The sequence below is a fragment of the Saccostrea echinata genome, unplaced genomic scaffold (assembly GCF_033153115.1).
Source record: "Saccostrea echinata isolate AGI-Se365-2 ecotype Australia unplaced genomic scaffold, CSIRO_AGI_Sech_v1 ptg000002l, whole genome shotgun sequence".
In the NCBI taxonomy this organism is placed as follows: domain Eukaryota; kingdom Metazoa; phylum Mollusca; class Bivalvia; order Ostreida; family Ostreidae; genus Saccostrea; species Saccostrea echinata.
Window position 1 is genome coordinate 1,574,341 of NW_026889751.1, and position 19,687 is coordinate 1,594,027.

Genomic DNA, 19,687 nt, shown 5'->3' on the forward strand with positions numbered 1-19,687 from the left:
TCAGTCAGTAGAGCGCTCGCTCCGTGATCGGAAGGTCCTGTGTTTGAATCACGGCCGCGACTGACCCAAGTCGATAAAAAATTGGTAGCAACTGTTCCTTTGCCAAGTGCTCAGCACTTTGAAGTGAAAGTTCCGGGTCCTTCGGATGAGACATTAAAAACCGAGGCCCCGTGTCACGGTAGGCGTTGGTACGATAAAGATCCCTCACTGCTCACTGGCCCAGAGTGGCGAGTAAAGGTCTAAATTTGAAGCCCTTCACCGGGCTATGGTGACGTCTCTACTATATGAGTGAAAAATTCTTGAATGGGACGTAAAACAACATGCAATCAACCAAATTTCAGTCACAAAACCAGAATTGTTGAGAAAATTCACAAAAAATGGTGCACCACCCAAATTTATCGATCTCTTTCCGTGGGCTGAATTTAAGGGAAAAAAACGTGTGTGTTTTCATTCTTACATGTATGTGTGGTCTTTTCGGAAATAATGAGGTAAATTAAAATTTTTATTGTTAATCATACGATATTTTGAAACAAAATTGCTAAATACACATCATCCTGTAGTATACGTAATTTTCATTTCTATTTTGTATTCTTTCCCTATCACTTCTGTGATTGGGAAAAAAGGTATTTTCAACAGCTCAGTAAAACAATGTTTCTTTTGACGGAGAGTCTGACGGGAATGTTTAAGTTTTGGAAGTAATTAACATGAATACTACAGTGATTGCCAGTGTTAATTTGACTAGGGCTGGCGCCAATCTTTTACAAATTGATACATTGTGGAGGTAATAATGTTTCTGTAGCGGTCATAATTAAAACATACATGTAACTATGTATGCCTGGGTTTACGAGGTCAGACTAGTATGTACTTTGGCGAATCTCTCTCTGCATGCATTAAATTATGTTTAAACACAAACATACAGAAACCCACACAGTTATATCATAACTTAACATTAAGTTTATCAAAGGCCACTTTACGAGGGCTGTCCTGTACAATCGTGGACATTGCGTTTTTATAAATATACTGCGCGCACTAAGCTGACATTTTCAGCAAATGTTTATTTAATATCATATTTAAAGGGCGTCTCCATATGAGTGAAAAATTCTCGAGAGGGACGTTAAACAACAAAGAAACAAACAAACAAAACACATTTAAAGACATCTTAATTTTTTTGTTAAATTATAGGCAAAAATAAAATTTTATTACACTAGTACTTGAATGTGCACAGGGTACATGTATGGTCCTACAGCGCACGTCCATATATTCATGGATTGATCAGGGAATATACGAGCATTATTTCGAAATAATAGCATCAAATAGATAGGGTAATGGTAAAAAAAATAATTTTTTTCATCACTATCTATCATATCGTCATTTGTAAAACTTCAAGGCATTTGTTAATTTTTGGCAGTTCCCCGAGCATTTGAAATGTAATAGCAACACCGTCAAATGGCGACATTTGTTGACGTTACGGCGCACCGAAGAGCAGTTCGGTTATTCATGTATGTAGATTAAGTAATGACGCCTTAGGAGACTCTAAATGATATTATAACAGAAGACAACAAAATATATCACTTATACTTTAGTTTAAAAGTAGAACGGGCAGCTTTTTGATATACAGACAAGCAATAACGAAATACGCTTTCATTGCAGATCTGTAGTTCGCTGGTCTGAAAAAATTGGGATGGACGAACAGAGAGCTACAGTGTACAGGTTTTTTTTTAAATGTGCACTGACTTTATGACGTCGAGGTTGACTTATTTTTTCCGAATATCTTAACTTTGCCTTTAGGAAGCTCTAAACACTGCAAACTAAAGAGTTCTAATTCCATAGTTAGTTTTATGCAGTAAAAGTAATCTGCCCTTTGATATACGATTGAACAAGTCGCCCCGCGTGACGCAGTGATTAGAGCGTTCGCTCTAGAGTCGCGGAGTAAGGAGTTGATCCTTACGTCGCGAGTTCGAATCCCACTGTGGGACGTGGAGACCGGTCCTTCGGATGAGACCGTATAAACCGAGGTCCCGTGTCGCAGTAGATGCTGGCACGAAAAAGATCTCTCACTGCTCAATGGCCCTGAGTGCCGAGTATAGGTCAAAATTTGCAGCTCTCCACCGGGAAGTGGTAGCGTCTCCATATGAGTGAAAAATTCTCAAGAGGGACGTTAAACAACAAACAAACAAACGATTGAACAAACAGAAATCTACTAAAAATGACTTATAGTATTCGAACAATTTATTAGACCAAGGTAAAGTAAATGAATACATTTTTTGCATGTATTTTCCAAATGTATGTTAACAACAGTGATTTCTGTTCACTAATACTTCATTGTCTTTGAACATTTTTCCTGGTGAAATATGGTAGGTACACATGTAGAAAATGAACTAGATAAGCTCAGTAAATATACCTTTATATGATACAATTTTCTCAAAATCCTACAAAAGCGTATAGAGCTTCCTTAACATTTGCACTAAAAGAGCCAGGGCTTTAATATTCTTTCTAGGTATGGCAATCGAATATGCCATTCGATTAACCGCATGACGTTCCGACCGGTTAACTGGCTAATCGTATGAAAAACACAATTTCCTTACATTTTTTAAAGTCAGTTCTTTTCACATACACGTTATTAGGTTATGGTTGATCAGAACACTATATATACACTGTAAATATTTCAATTCAATTACAGTTCTCAAGAATAAATCAAGAGGCCCAAGGGCCTTAACGGTCACCTGAGTATAATGTAACGATCCATAGGTTAAAACAAAATAAGCTGATAAATGAAGCTATGTTGCCAAAAAGCAAGAGAAATAGGATGATCAGAGATCATCAAAATATTAATTTAGTATTCAGTAACAAATTTTGAAGAGAAATAGGATGATCGGGGATCAGCAAAATATAAAATTAGTATTCAGTAACAAATTTTGAAGTTGATCTATTTATTTGCCTGTACTTTCCCCCATTTGTCACTATCCCCATGTGGATTAAACAAACCAATACATGTAGTTTTAGAGCACTATTAGTGAACACATTTCATTCCCCCTCACATTGGCCTCTCTTAGTCTTTGAAGATTATTTAATGTACAAAGATACGGTAATTTTGTCCCATTTCCATTTACCTATTATGTAAAACTTTACCTGATCATTAAAAATATGAAAGTACTTTTTGTATTAAATATTATAAAAATTCTTGCATAATTCTGTTATTTAATTGACCTTTTAAGTTACATTTTTTACAGTTATTAACTATCATAGGTAAATAGCGAAGGGGAATAACTTCTTTCAGTAGAAATTAATAAATTGACCAAAGGGTACAGAAATTCAACATCTGGTAAAAACACCTTGCTTATTACAACTTTATATAGTCTGTTTGCCCTCCTACATGTCCAGGAGCAGAGAAGATTTTCAAAAAAAAAAAAAATCCATTTTCACTATAGATTCAATATAGTCCCACCCTATTACAGGGACCAAGATATATTTACAATTTTGGAAGAGGCTCTCTTGCTCATCATAACCATGCACGTAGTATGTTTCCTTAATAACAATAGGCAGAGAAGAAATTTTCAAAGAAAAAATACATTTCTATTATATATTCAAAAGAGCCTCACCCTAATAACAAAACCATTGACCCTGAGGTTATTAATTTATTTCAAACTTTAAAAAAAACTCCTTGCTCATCATAACCATGCAATTAGTTTATCTGTTAAATACCCAAGGGCATAGAAGATTTTCAATAAAAATATGTAATGCATCACCACTATATATTCAAGAGACCCCCTCCCTCCCACATGAACCCCTGACCATGAGGCCACAAATTTCACAAACTTGGAAGAGGCATCCTTGATCATCATAACCATGCACGTATTTTATCTTCGAAATACCCGGCAGAATTAATGCAATATCACTATATAACCTATAGAACCCCTTACCCAGGGGCCAAGATATTCAGAATTTTGGAAGAGACGCCCTTGCTCATCATAACTATATATACTTGGTTAATCTGCTAAATACCTAGAAGCACAGAAGATTTTAAAATAATGTACTTTCACTATTTAATCAGTAGAGTCCTACCCCCTCCTGCAGAACATCTCACCCTAGGGCCTCAAATTTCACAATTTTGGAAGAGGCACTCTTGATCATCATAACCACACACCTAGTTTATCTGCTTTATAGACGGGGGAGAGAAGATTTCACTATGTGATCATTAGAGCCCCACCCTTACTCTAGAACCCCTGACCCTGTGGTCACAATTTCACAATTTTTGCAGAGGGCTCAATGCTTATTACAATCATGCCAACAGTTTGACTGTTTGATGTCAAGAAGATTGATTGTTTGTTGTTTACCGTCCCTCTCGAGAATTTATCACTCATATGGAAACGCCACCACTTGCCAGTGGAGGGCTACAAATTTTGACCTATACTCGGCACTCAGGGCCATTGAGCAGTGTGGGATCCTTTTCGTGCCAGCACCTACTGCGAAACGGGACCTCGGTTTAAACAGTCTCATCCGTAAGACCGGTCTCCACGTCTCGCAGTGGGATTCGAACCCGCAACGTAAGGATCAACTCCTTACTTCGCGACTTTAGAGCTGACGCTCTAAGCACTGCGCCACGCGGGCGACGAGTAAAGAAGATTTTTCAAGATTGCACTCACTTTGATGGTTTTGGCCCCACCCCTAAGGCCCCAGGGCGGGGGGGGGGGGGCAGGGACCATGAAATTCACAATTTTTGTTTCCCTTCACTCATAGATGCTATATGCCAAAATTGTCAAAATTTAATTAATTTTCATAAAGAAATACCTATAAATTAAGATAATACTAGATGAAATCCCGCGCAAGCGCGGGGAATCAAATTTATACCACTACCGACAGAAAAATTCCAATAGTATATAACTATATTGTAGTTTCTACTGACAGGATACAGGCTTGTAGCAGAAGAAATACTTTGTTCAAAATCCCGCATGAAGTACATGTAAATGTACGTCTCCAACCCCCAACCCCCCTTTTTTGTAGAACTTAAATAATAATTTCATTAATTGACGTTTATTGTGAAACCTGTTATAAATACTATGTTATGGATATTGTACTTCAGATGCTCATATTTCATTTCCGTCAAGAATAAAAGCAGCGAATGTGCATATTTTACTGATAAATGTGATTTTTTTTATAGTAAAAATTCACAGGTACACTTGGGTCTTGGTTTATAAATATGTATATACCTTATTGATATGTAAAAACTGAACTTTATTTTTTTTTAACATATCTTTTAAAAAAAAAAAATCCCATGGAATATATACAAATTTTACCGATAAATTTATTAGTAAAACCTACTACATATATGTAATAGTCTTTCGATATATAAATATATTCACATCTTATAGTGCTATCAATGATGTACCATTATTTGGAAGACCATTCACACAAAAGCTTTTTTTTTGATCGCCTCGTTTTTCTTTTTAACATCGGGCTCGATGCTATATGATGTTCTAGAAGCTTCCGTCAATATTACGATCGGTGAATGACGAAAACAACTTGCACGTTCCCCTTTTTAATCGGTTATCACAACTTATTTCTTTAATATCAGTTAAATCAAGTTTTGACTGAATAATTCAGTGATGACGTTTTATGAAATAAATAAACGATCGCTTGTTGTCAGTTTCATTAAAAATTGCCAGTAACTTAGATCCGCCAACCGGAAACGCCACCGTACTCACGTTTCTGCTATTTCATGGCTGTTCATAGAAAATGAAAGTAGACTTTTAATTTAATGCACGATACTTACTATGCGAGTGAAATCTAAATATAGTTTACGGACATCATCTTGCATATAGTGTATTCTTAGAGGAGTTAGTAAGAAGTCTAAAGCACCCGTTTCGGAGTTTATTTGCAAAGTTTGTTAATTTATAAGTGTAGATTTATTAGCTCCGAAGAGCTATTTTTGGACTTTAACCTTGATCGTAGCTTAAAGGCAGAAAATATTTCAAAATCCAAAAGGCATGAAGGACAGGCAAAATAGGGCAGACAAGTCCGATTAAATGTTCCATAGATCAAATGCACCCCTACTGACAAGACCCCGAAAGCGAGGGACCACAAATCTGTGTTATATAAAAAAAGCACGTATGAATTATGGCATTATAATTCAATTTTCAAATGTGGTTTTGAAAGATACACATTAAATATTCTTCAATATATAACCAATGTATCCGTAACCTAGCTGAACATACTCCATTTTTAGCTCATCTGAGCTGAAAGCTCAAGTGAGCTTTTCTGATCACATTTTGTCCGCCCGTCTGTAAACTTTTAACATTTTCGACTTCTTCTCCAGAACCACTGGGCCAATTACAACCAAACCCTTGGGTAAAGGGGATTCAAGTTTGTTCAAATGAAAGGCAAATTTCAAGGGGAGATAATTTAGAATTAGTGAAAGTTTGGTGGTATCATTTAAAAATCTTCTGCTAAAGAACCACTGGGCTGAAAAAGTTGAAACTTATGTGAAACCTTCACATAGTGTAGATTCAAATTTGTTCAAATCAAGACCCCTGGGGTAGGGTGGGGCCACAATGGGGGATCAAAGTTTTACATAGGAAAAAATCTTTAAAATCTTCTCAAGAACAGCAAAAGCTGTGATTGGTCATATTTATACGGAAGCATCCTCAGGTAGTGCAGATTCAAAGAGGGTGTTGCAGAAACTCGAGATTATTCCCTAAATCGAGAAGGACATTTAAATACCCACGACGCATGAAGAGTTATCTCTAAATATAGATAATGCTACGTAGATGACTTTATTTATACGACGGGTATGTCCAGCTTGTTATAACAAAACATTTCGCATTTACGTTTATTTCATGCATAGTTTTTTTCTAGCATAGACTGGCGACCTGTAAGTAAACTTTTTTCACATCTATGGTCACTGTCGCCATATTGCACTAGAAAAGTTAGAACGATACAAAGCACAATTAATGGCAAGTGCACCTCACACATCATTTTGAAAGATGTACTGTAGACAGCGTGCGTTAATATTTTAAAATATATAAAAATGTGTATGAAAAAATTAAATTATTTAAAATGATAGTACTTTATTTTTTTAAGACATCGCCACTAATAATAACATTAAATATGTGGGTTTTTTTAGCTTTAGATCACAATATCAAGGCAAACAATTGAATTCTGCATGCATTTAAAACACCAATTAACTTTCTAACATACCCTCCCTCTCTCTTTCTCTCTCAAGAGAGATGTTACATTGTACTTCCATTCTATAAGAAAAAAATGTATATACCAGCCATTCCAGGATTCGAACCCATTCTCAGGTAAAAGGATATTTGCATAGAGTCCATACGCTTTACCACTAGACCAGCTCCGACAATGATGTATTATCTGCTATTTTATGTGCACATTTTGCATTTCGGATGGATAATAATTTTTATTCGATTTTTGTGATTTTCAAAAATATGCCTCTTTGAAACAAAAATCGGAAATGGCAGTTTTGCAGAAAAATCCTGTCTCTTTATGTTTATTTAAAAATTCATCCTGTTTCAAGGAGGCAATTTTTCAGAACAATGGGGATTCCCTATTGGAAAAACAGAAAACTTGACTTATTTTATTATGTGACTAATTTACATTTCATTTAATGGCAAATTGGAAGTCGATATGCAGTTTCGAAATATTGTTCTACATTGTGCTGTATGTACCGTTGTATCTGGAAAAAAATTTAAGACCGTTTTCTGTTACTCAAAATTTTTCTTTTAAACAACTTTAGGGAAAATAACAAAAGAACTGCAACACCCTCTTTGTTCAAATCACAACCCCCGGGGGCACGGTGGGGCCACAATGGTTGATCAAAGTTTTACATAGGAATAAATAGGAAATATCTTTAGAAATCTTCTTGAGAACAGCAAAGCTGTGATTGGTCATATTTATATGGAAGCATCCTTAGGTAGTGTAGATTTAAGTTTGTTCAAATCATGACCCCCGGGGGTAGGGTGGGCCACAAAGGGCAGTCAAAGTTTTACTTATGAATATATAGGGAGAACCTTTAAAAATCTTCTTCTCAAGAACAGCAAAGCCATGATTTATATCGAAGCATCATCAGGTAGTGTAGATTCAAATTTTTTTTTCATATCATGACCCCCGGGGGTAGGGTGGGGCCATAATGGATTATCAAAGTTTTACATAGGAATACATAGGAAAAATCTTTAAAAAATTCTTTCTCAAGAACATAAAAGCCATGATTGGTCATATTTATATGGAAGCATCCTCAGGTAGGGTAGATTCAAGTTTGTTCAAATCATGACCCCGGGGGTAGGGTGGGGCCACAATGGGCGATCAAAGTTTTACAAAGGAATACCTAGGAAAAATCTTTAAAAATCTTCTCGAGAACAGCAAAGCTGTGATTGGTCATATTTATATACTGAAACGCAAAAGAAACACAACAAGCAGTAATCTACAAATTCTTGAATTCTTTATCCAGTGATTTTCAAAAATGAATACTGTGAGGTAAAACACGATTTAAAAACATCAGAGATTTGATAAAAATGTTAAATGATTATCTTTTAACCTTAGAAAGTAACACATGACTGTTTAAACATCCCCCACCTCGGCCATTCAATTACAGCGTGAGAGACTGCCATGCACAACAATTGCAGCTTGATTTCTACGATGCAATAGGTTTATCTTTCTAGAGATCTGGGCGAAAGAAATATTCTTTGCCATTTTCAAATGCCCGTTTTTCAGATGTCAAGGTCGAATTTTCTCTAGCCTAGCGCAGTGTAGTAACCCTTGGACTTTCGGTTCAGGACTAATCATTCATGCTAATGATAGGTAAGAGCCTCTTGAGGCGTGATGTAGTGCATCTTTGCATCTGCAACTCTCCATCACCTTTATTTTGAGATTTTCCAGCTAGAGCAATGGAAATGCGTACTGACGTCATTTTCAGGAAGCCTTGGCATCACTTACGGAAAAGAAAGAAAAATTTATTTTTCGGAATATTGCTTCATTACTTGTGATAAAAAGATACCAACCCTTAAAATCCCATATTATTGCCAAATATTTTGTTAAACATGCAATTTTTGATTTCTGTTAAGCGGACTCAAAGTTAACTTCCGATAATGGTCATTCATTCAACCGTTAAATTACCGACATTTACAAAGATGTCCTAACTTTTTAGATACAAAATTATATTCTATATATAATATTTCCCCCTAAAATAGGATGTTACGTTTCTTTTGCGTTTCAGTATACTTTTCAGTTCTGCACTGATTAATTTTCTGCTTTTCCCTAGCCATAGTGCTCAGGTGAGCGATGTGGCCCCTGGGCCTATTGTTCAGATAAAAACGTGACCATCAATAACATTTTAGCATTATTTACTTGCCAACAAGTACAAGTATATATTTTTTGTTTTTTTTTCCAGATAATTATTATGTTGATTACCATCCTAGCTGTGTTCTGCATATGCTGGCTACCGTGTCAGGTTATGTTACTCTATACAGAACTCAGGGGCAACAGAAGCAAGGTTAGACAGAAATGATGTAAATATTTTTCACTTCCAGCCAGATGTATCTAACCTCCTTGAATATGATTTATATCCCCAGCCCCTACTCCGATCGACAAAAACTTAAATTTAAAATAAAAGCAAGTCTGGTAGATGATTCATTCATGCATGTTTGGACAACATAGGGTTGACAGTTAAATGGACCTGCTTAAAAATCTCCACCTGCTCTAAAATCTTTCTTCTGGTCACTCATCTGGAAAATGTAGGTCATAACAGCATTCTAGGCATTTCTTGATGTGTTCACCCTCCATGCAATATCCGTGCAAGTTTGGTCACAACGGAACTTATCGTTACTTGAGAATGGAGCTGTTCCAAAAACTTTAAAATGGCCAATCATCCAGAAAATTTAGGTCAGATCCAGATTCTAAGCATGTCGTGTAATGTACATCTCTACATGCAATATCCGTGCAAGTTAAGTCACTACAAGTAATAGCTTTTCAGAAACCTGCCTGACTTAAGCAAACAATATCTATGGAAAATATAAAATGCGCGGATCTATAAGGGGGCTCCCCTCCCCCTGGAATTCGCAGAGTTATTAAAAGAATATACTGAAGCAAATAAAAAATGACTTTGGAACCCCCTTCCCCCCTTTGAAAACGTTTGGGAAATGGATTCCCCCCTTTTTTTCTTTTTTTGCTTGTCAAGGAATTTTTAACTCCCAAACATATCAAACTCGGACTAGTCCACTAGGATAACCGGGAAACAAAATAGTAAGAATACTTTGCAAAATGTGTGTCCTCTGTATAAAAAAAAAAATACGCACACTAAGTATTATTGTAAAGCATTACTTCTCAGAATCACCGAGGCCTTTGTGCATTTGAGCAAAATAAACTCATTTTTTCCATACGAGAAAAATGATGCAAACAAAAATCGTCCATGCATCTAATAAGTGAAGATGTCTCAATGCTTTATGGTTTCCAACACGTGCATTGACTATGTTTTTTTCTGTTTGACATACGTCTGTGAAGAATTTGTAGAGAATTTGCTACCACTAGAACCAGTGGCTAAGCGAAGGTATTCTTGACCTTGACCGCAGGGGACTATATGTTTTCTCCTCATCTCCGTTTATAAGTCTGTCCCACTTGGTTTTCAAACGCTTGCAGATATTGAGCCGATTTTTTTTGGTATGCGAGGATACCTTAATCAAGTTTGCATATCGCTTCATTTCAATGATTTTGAACGGAATTACACCCTCTTAGATTTTTAAATATTGAAATATATATTCAAATATTTAATTATCTATAAAAATGCAGAATTTTTATATTTATTTAACTTATTACGTGAGACCCTCCTTTTTTGAAAGGAATACTTTGAAATGATATTTAATATTTCTACAATAACTTTGGAAAGCATTTTATCCTTTTTCATTAACAGCTGGGAGACTGGTATTACAAGTTTGAATTTGCTGCATACACAATGGCCTACTCCAACAGTGCCCTGAATCCATTGATTTATGCCGGATTCAATGAAAATTTCAAACAAGGTAGATACATGTACACTTATAGTATTCCATACCCTAGCATTTAGAATAGAGAAATCTATGGTTTCTACCCAATTATGACAAACTATGATTATTAATGAGGTATGTGTAGTCGGTGACATTTGGTACATTTCTCTATGTAGGGTTTGAACATTATAGAATAGAACATCGTGATACGCAGCGTAGCAAAACCACACGGTATGTGATGAAGCATGCGCAGTAAGGTGTTAGTATATCGTATTAGTTCTCCTGTCCTCTGTTTTGACTTGGACCATCGTCATACTCATAGTAAAATTTTTCGGCGAAGAACATTTTAGCGGAGTTGCCAAAGGTGTGAATCGTCATTTTAGTGAATTTAAAGCACATTTTATAGCGCAAGAAAAATCAATTACCTGTAAAAATTCAATGGACATTTTAGCGGATTTTTTTTCAGAGATAAATTCTACTCTTTTAAACAATTAATATGAAGTCAGCAAAAATTGACCAGTTCATTGCTAAGTTTCTGGATTTAACTTCCCAATGTTAAAGGTATATCTTTTCAACTGAATAAAACTAACAGCTAATATTCATACATGTAATAAAATTTTAAAGAAAAAAAATTAATTGTGATGAGTCTCAATAAAGAATTAATAATATTGATAGAATACGTGAATCTGATGCTGTTTCTCCGTCCGAGTTGCTCTTTGAAAAAAAACTACCGGGCTCGTATTCAAACTGATACATGTAGCTTTTATCCCCCCCCCCCCCCCCGTTTGTGAACAGGGGACAGCACAGTCTAACTAATGGAAGAGGTATATATGTTATATTACTTAACCCTCCCGCTAAAATGTCCACATCTTATTTTAAATTCCCATAAATTGTCCTATAAAGTGTCCGCTAAAATGTTCCCAAATTTTCCTCTAAAACGTCCATTTTTTCCGCTAAAAAGTCCTGTCAATCCGCTAAAATTTCCATTGCCAGAAATTTTTCTGCAGGGATATAGCTACAGTAGTAAGGTATATATTACTGTTGCACGAGAGTGCCCTTGCCTGTCACACACACAATATGACCATGATGCATTTCGTAATAATCTAACTCCGTATTGCAAAGAGGATAGCAAGATCTCAAAACATTATGTACAGTGAATTTATTACAAGGTTTTTAGTGCGCTAGGAATAGGAACAAATTATATTGCTAATAATCGGTTTAACATGAATTGCGGCTATGAAAGACGTGATATCGGACGTTTTAAAATTTTGCATCTAGTAGTGACTTATTTCTGATAGATTGTTGACTAGGCGATGATCAATAGCCACTGGTATATGGTTTGATGTTGATTGGTTGTCAAAATCTAGAGGTTGCAAAAAGTATAAATGAAAGATACAATATTTGTTTCATGTACATGTATTTACACTCAAGTCATTGTATTGCAAATAAAGCACTTTCAACGTCATTGACTGCATCTGATTCCGACAAGCATGTGTATCAACATTACTTTTCGATTGATTTATGGATTGACTGACTGTATGTTGTTTTCCGTCCCATTCGTGAATTTTTCACACATATTGATACGTCACTATATGCCGGTGATGGGCTTTAATTTAGACCAGTACTTGGTACTCAGGGCCACTCTTTAACGTGCCAACGCCTGCCATGATACGGAGCCTCGGTTATTTTTAAGATCTTATCCGAAAGACCCACTCCAAAGTGCAGAGCGCTTGGGGAAGGAACATTCCTTACTTGCGTTATATCGATTGACATGTAGGTCAGTGACGGTCATTACTTTTTGAATACAGGTACCAGATCCTTCTTTGCATTTTTGTGAGAAAAAAAATGGGACAAACACTATAAATTCGTTATTTCTCTTTTTATTTTTCATAACGCCAATAAATGTGATTTTTTTTTTAATTTAAAAAAACATAGCAAGATCTCGAAACATTACAGTGAATTTGTTACAAGGAATAGAATAAACTACAAATATGTTGAAATATTCGGTTGTACAAGATAACAGACGAGATCTTTGAAAAAATATTTTTTAAAAAGTTAAAACAAAACAAAAAAAAAAAAAATCCAACAACAAACAAAAAGTAATAAAAATTTTTTTCACCCTATTCCCACAAACACCACAACAATAAAGCAGGGAAGGGAGATCCATACGTCAGATGTATCTGGTTTTGGTCAGCGAAAAATTTGTATCAGTTACCAGCAAGGTCTTATTTTTTTCACCGAGGATTCGCTTAATAGCCACCGGTCAATCCTCAAAAAAAGTTAAAAAAAAAAAATAAATATATAAATAAAACGAGATTTAGGTTGCACCACAGTTACATTGTATGTGTGACTATAGCTTTATAGGACATCAGCGCATACAAACCTAATATATATCATGCATGTGACTAAAAATCTCCTACTCTCCATATCCTCCTTTCAATCTTGAAAATGTAATTGAGCAAGAACCATCTCAGAAAGGAGTTGTTGATTTTTTTTTCTTTTGATGATACAGGTCTACTGAACATTTGGCGACGCATATCCGGTGACCCTGGAAGACGTCTTACGCATGTGTACGGTACCTATACGGAAACAATGTACACTGCCGTTTAAACTGAGGACCACTGACTTACGGAGCAAAGAGTTGATTATAGACTATCGCACACTTTTAAGGTCTATGTGCATATTTTTATTCATGTACAGTGTATATGTATATGTTTTTTTTTTCAATGAATCATGTATTTATCTTCAACACTGTATTTATATACATTATATATGTATAAAAATTAACAAGTGGAAGGCTGTCAGTGTGACAGCAAACTGGGTTTTATTTATCAGATACTGACCCATAAAATTGGCAATGTTATGAGGGAAAACAGCATCTTATGTCGGTTGACCCTAGATTGACCCCGGAAGGGAAATAACTCTTGTAAATGTGAACATTCTTCGATTATAAAAACTTTCTATTCTGCTATATTAGGAGGCGACATCTCAACAAAATCAATATCAATGTACCCTATTAGGATATTTTGCACAGAAATGACCAAGTTCAACAAATGGCAAAAAATGACCAAAAATCAAAACCCAAGTACCATGCACATCTCTGATATATGTACAATTAATGTGCAAAATTAAAAACTTCTTAACTTGAAAACTGAGGGTGGAGTTTTCCGGACAAATGTAAATATATGCAATATTTTGCAAAGAAATGACTAATTGCAAGAGGTAGGTAAAATTTTGTTTCCCTTTACCCTTAGATGCTTTACGCCAAAATTGGATGAAATTTGTTCAGCAGTTCAAGATGTTCAAATATTAACAGGACGACACATGAAAATAGCAATAGGTCACCCGAGTTCCTATCTTGAAATCTGTAGGAGAAGTTATCTGGAAAAATGATGTACCCTAATTGAAATATTTTGCAAAGAATGACCAAGTTCAACAGTTTTTCAAAAAGCACCTTTTTTCAAAGGCGTAATAATGCTTTTTTGATAGATGTAGTGACGCGTTTTTTGAAAGGCTATATAACGTCTTTTTGAAAAACACCTCTGAGTTATGATGGGTTGCATTCATCTGTATTGAGAAAAAATGTATTTCTGAAAAAAAAAACTTTACATGTGTAGGCGGGGAAATCTCAGCTTTCGATACACACTATACGACACAGTGCGAGACCTGCAATGTGGTTGAAAGGTCTTACAACAGTGAAGACTTTTATTCGTTTAGTATACGAGATTAAATTGGAAAGAGAGAGGAGATTAAAGATGATGGCCCTGACGACGAAAATGGTTACCGAGTCTCTCATGGAAAAACACAAAACCATGTTTCGATGGCAAAGGGACAATGATATCTTGATTGTGGTGTAAGAAGACTGATATTGCGTTTAAAATGCAATTATCTATTCCATCTGGAAAATCAAGAAGGGTTTTCAAGCTTAAAATAATGACTGAGCAAAGTTTTTACGAAATTGCTGAAATGTAATAGAAATTTCTCAATAACGGTTGTTTGCGATGAATCATCGATTTTCACAGATAATATATATTCAACAAAATCATGTACCATGTCTTGGCTATTTTCATTTAAAAGCATGAAAATAATAATTCCGAACCTATGCATTTAATATGAGAAACAAACATTTAGATGTCGATAACAGACATTAATGCGAGTCATGATCAATTAAACGTTTTGAAAGTTCATATCTTATGCTTACATTCATTCTCAGAAAACCGTTATTAAGATATACTGCATAACCATACATATAACATTATATATATATATATATATATATATATATATATATATATATATATATATATATATATATATATATATAATTGTATATACACACTTAATTGTAAGTTGATAAAAAGATCAGTGGGATTTTGGGTAAAGGCCCATTACATTTACACTTTGTATCACCAGCAGTCAATTTTTGATAATGAAAATTACTGAAGAAGTATTTTTAATGTATGCCATATTTTTCTCACCAAAAGATCCTCCATATTAAGAAAACAATTCCTCATTTGCTGATTAATATTAATATCTTGATTTCGTAATATTATCTGAAATGGACGTTACGTTAAGCGTTGTTTTCTGTTAAACCAACAAATGCAAGGTCGTTTTTCAGTTTTTTTTTCCAATATTTTTTCCGTCGGAATTTTGATATCATTGTTCCCAGCGTTCGAGAAAGTGCGTTGACATTAAGTCTCATTCGTCTGTCTGTCACAGAAACTTTAACAATGGTCATAACTTTTGAATGAGCGAAGATAGGACTTTCGTATTTGAATATACACTGCCTGTGACCATGATGTTTTGATTTCGGCCAAGGACCGAGAATGATACCAAACACCCCTACTAATGTTATTGTGATTTAAATTCAAGGCACGTGATGTAGGTTAACCCACTCAAAGGTTATAGGGTAGAACCTGTTTTATAAATAAAATTGGCAGTAAACAGGAAATTGCTATAATCTGTTTCTTTTAAAAACTTTCTGATATATTTTCAAGATTTTAAACAGAAATGGGTGGGATATTAAAAAAAATCACAATCTACTTAATTAATCTTCGCTTTTGTGATAATTTACGGCGAAAATTGGAGCTTAGTAGAGTTAACTTTTCCAAAATCGCCCGATACGCTGGTAGAAAAATGTATATGACAAACCTTTGTTTACCTTACATGGCTTTTGTTATTAATGCGCACAGAGGATATCTTACCACCGACAATGGACCAATCACTGAGTGAATAGCAACGTTAACTTGACACCTATGTGTTTACATTTTACTTCGAATACGTGGGTCAATCTACGATCGAAATTACATGGATTGCAAAAAACAAAAACAAAACAAAACAAAAAAAGAAACAAAAGACAAAAAAAAAACAACAACAAACAAACAAAACAAAAAACAAAAAAACAAAAAACAAAAAAAAAAAAGAACAAAACAAACAAAAACAAATAAAAAGAAACTGTTTATATGAAAAAATACAAAGAGTAGAAACTATGAAAGATGCCACAGGCGTTTGTAAATTGTTACGTAGTTTACTAGGAAATGCATATTAAAAAAAATGTAGTCTGTGCCACGTTCAGAACACTAGCGCTTCAAGGTTAAGGAACACGAGCAGCATCCCTTAGGCACTTAAACAGTTAAATGGACAACAAAGTTTTTTTCTTCATATTTCAATACCCGTGATCATCTGTGTTTTTTGGTCAGGGAACCCACCTGACAATTGTATTCACCGATAGTACAACAAAGGAATACAGACAAAAATCGCCTACAGTATGACTTTGAGAAACCTAGAATTCCACGTTTATTTAACATGTTACAAATGAAATGTTTGTAATTATGAGCATGGAAATTATAGAATAATAATGGACAGCATGGAAATGCATGGGAAAAAATGTTCTATGTGCTTTTCCAATCGCCTTATTTTTTTTTCAAGCGTAAAATTCCTGTAGCAATTCAACTCACTCAGATTAAGCCGGGGACCCATTTGCTAATCTAACGCCAAAAAATATAGCCCAAGTTCCCATGCAAGCATGTTTGTCCAAAAAGAAAATTTAAGATACATATATGGAGAAAACAATGTCATGGAGAATACTTGACGTTTGAATGAATTCAAGAGAGATTGAAGTACATTTCTACAGATATTATTCAGTGGTGAAAAATGAAACGCAAGATAACTTTTCTGTTTACCATGTCTCCACGTGCTAGTCACTTCCTACACACATTTCCGTGAATAATTTACCTTATCTCGTTGTAGTCTCGCTAGATCTCGCCAGAGCTACTGTGAGAGCTACTGGGAACTCCTCAGATTTTAAAATTTGCAGAACACCGAAAAATAAAATGTTCCGAACACATTAGTAGGGGTGCCAAGGACGAGATCAAACAGCAGTGTGATGTTTTAAAGAATTTAATTAATGAAAATTGATGAGGACATAAATATGCTGGTGTGAAGCATTGTAGTTCATGTACCTTAAGAATTTTTAAAAGCTAAATTCCTTTCTTATATTTACATTATTCATCTGATTAGTTGCCGTAAAATTATGCTACTCAACGGTCAAAACAGTTTGCACTATAGTTTTTATGTCAAGCACGGTAACAATAGGGATATCCATGGTAGTTCATAAGAAAATGAACTGTTTTCTAATCTACAGAATTTTAAGGGTGAATAATTGGAAATATAAATATTACATCATTATATCTAAACCAAAAAAAAAAAAAAAAAAATTAATGAAATACTAGTAAAATGAAAAAATGCAAATCATTTTTAATTTTTTTTACTATTGCAAAGAATAGAAGTCACAATTTTTAAAATTTAGAGAAATATACCTTTGTTTCCGATTGTCGAAAAGGAGGTAAAAGATGTTTCATGACAAAAGTAATATACTTCATATAGTAAGTCTAATGCCAGTAACGGTGAATAGTGATGATGATAAAGCATTTTGCCATTAAACAGAGTACTGGTATTACAAGTATTTTTGAAAACATTACATTTGAGGATAAATATTTGAAGGTCTTTTAAAAAGCTCTACACCATTTTAGTGAGTGTGGATCGAACTGAAAAACAAACCTGCTACTGCATTATCGGATCTAGAGAGGCGACGAAGCGTTACCCCTGGAATTTTCAGATCTATTAAATTTCTATGTTTAAGTAATGAAAATCTTACCTTTGAGACCCCCCCCCCCCCAAGAAACATTGACGTCACAAAAAACGGTAAGGAAAGTTAGAACAAAAAATTGGTTCTTCATTCCCTCCCCCTCCCCCCATGAAAAAGGAATTTCAAGGCACTGGGCATATTTTTTTTGTCAAAAAATTACGAAACTAACATTTGTTACAGTTGAAAAAAATCTGGATCCGCCCCTGTACTTTACCTGTTAGGTTTATATTTTCAATTTAAGCTTACAATACATATTTAAACATGGCATAAGGAGAAAATTTTGGTTTTCTTACAGTCAAACCAACGCCCACTGCCTTTCAAAACAAAATGTGTTGATTGGTGATGTTCTAAGTAACAAGAATTACCTCTCTTACGTCACAACCAACGTAACTTTGCAAACTTTTAAAAAACAGCTTTAGCATTAATTTAAAAATCACATGTAATTTAAATATACAAAATGAATTTCTTTAACACTTAAATACAAATTTTACTCTTAAAGAACTGCGAACGATAGTATTGTTCTCCCACCTACCTCCAAGTCAATTTTCAAAAGTTAACACATTTGAATGATTTTTCATATCTATATAGATACATTGTATTTATATGAATTTTAATAAAACATTGCTTCTTTGGGAAAACAAAGAGAAATAACTCTATAAGTTTGGTAAAACTTGTTTTTCAAAATAGAAATCAACGGAAAACGGAAAATATTTTTAAAACATCTCCCCCCCCCCCCCCCCCCCCCGTGAAACAAAAAATCCTTTTTACAGGTAATATGGACTGTCATTTCACAAATTCATACCAAAGCTTTTTGTGTTTCACGGGGGGAACATATGTTTACAGACAAAAAACTACAAAAATGCTTATTTTTTCACCAATTTCAAAGGGGATTACAAGTAAAACATTGTATTTTTAGGTCACCTGAGTCACTCAGGTGACCTATTGCTATCCGTTTTTGTCCGTCGGCGTGCGTCGTGCGACGTGCGTCGTGCGATGTGCGTTAACATTTGAACATTTTTAGCTTCTTCTCTGAAACCGCTCAACCAATTTCAACTAAATTTGGCATATAGCATCTATGGGTGAAGGGGAACAAAAATTGTGAATTTCATGGTCCCTGCCCCCCTGGGGCCTGAGGGGTGGGGCTAAAACCACCAAAATTAATGCAATCTTTAAAAATCTTCTTCTTTACTCCTGGACATCAAGCAGTCAAACTGTTGGCATCATTGTAATAAGCATTGAGTCCTCTACCAAAATTGTGAAATTCATGGCCCCAGGGTCAGGGGTTCTGGTGCTAGGGCGGGGCTATATAGATCATATAGTGAAAGTGCATTATTTCTTTGAAAATCTTCTTCTCTGCTCCTGGGTATTAAATAAACTAACTAAGTATATAGTTATGATGAGTAAGAGTGACTCTTCCAAAATTGTGAAATTCATGGCCCCAGGGTCAGGGGTTCTGGTGTTAGGGCGGGGCTCTATTGATTATATAGTGAAAATGCATTAATTTTTGGAAATCTTCTTCTCTGCTCCTGGGTATTAAATAAACTAACTAAGTATA

At 34.9% G+C, this 19,687-nt stretch overlaps 1 protein-coding gene across 2 annotated transcripts in view; it reads left to right on the plus strand.

The window, feature by feature from the left end:
• Positions 1-13,734, plus strand: part of LOC133178327 (substance-P receptor-like) — a 59,836-nt gene extending 46,102 nt beyond the window's left edge. For both annotated transcript variants that reach the window (XM_061313060.1, XM_061313059.1), the window contains exons 4-6: positions 9,398-9,499; positions 10,913-11,021; positions 13,498-13,734. In XM_061313060.1, coding sequence (XP_061169044.1) covers positions 9,398-9,499; positions 10,913-11,021; positions 13,498-13,595 — 309 coding nt within the window. In that variant the 3' untranslated portion in view covers positions 13,596-13,734. The remainder of the gene's footprint in view (positions 1-9,397; positions 9,500-10,912; positions 11,022-13,497) is intronic.
• Positions 13,735-19,687: the final 5,953 nt, after the last annotated feature.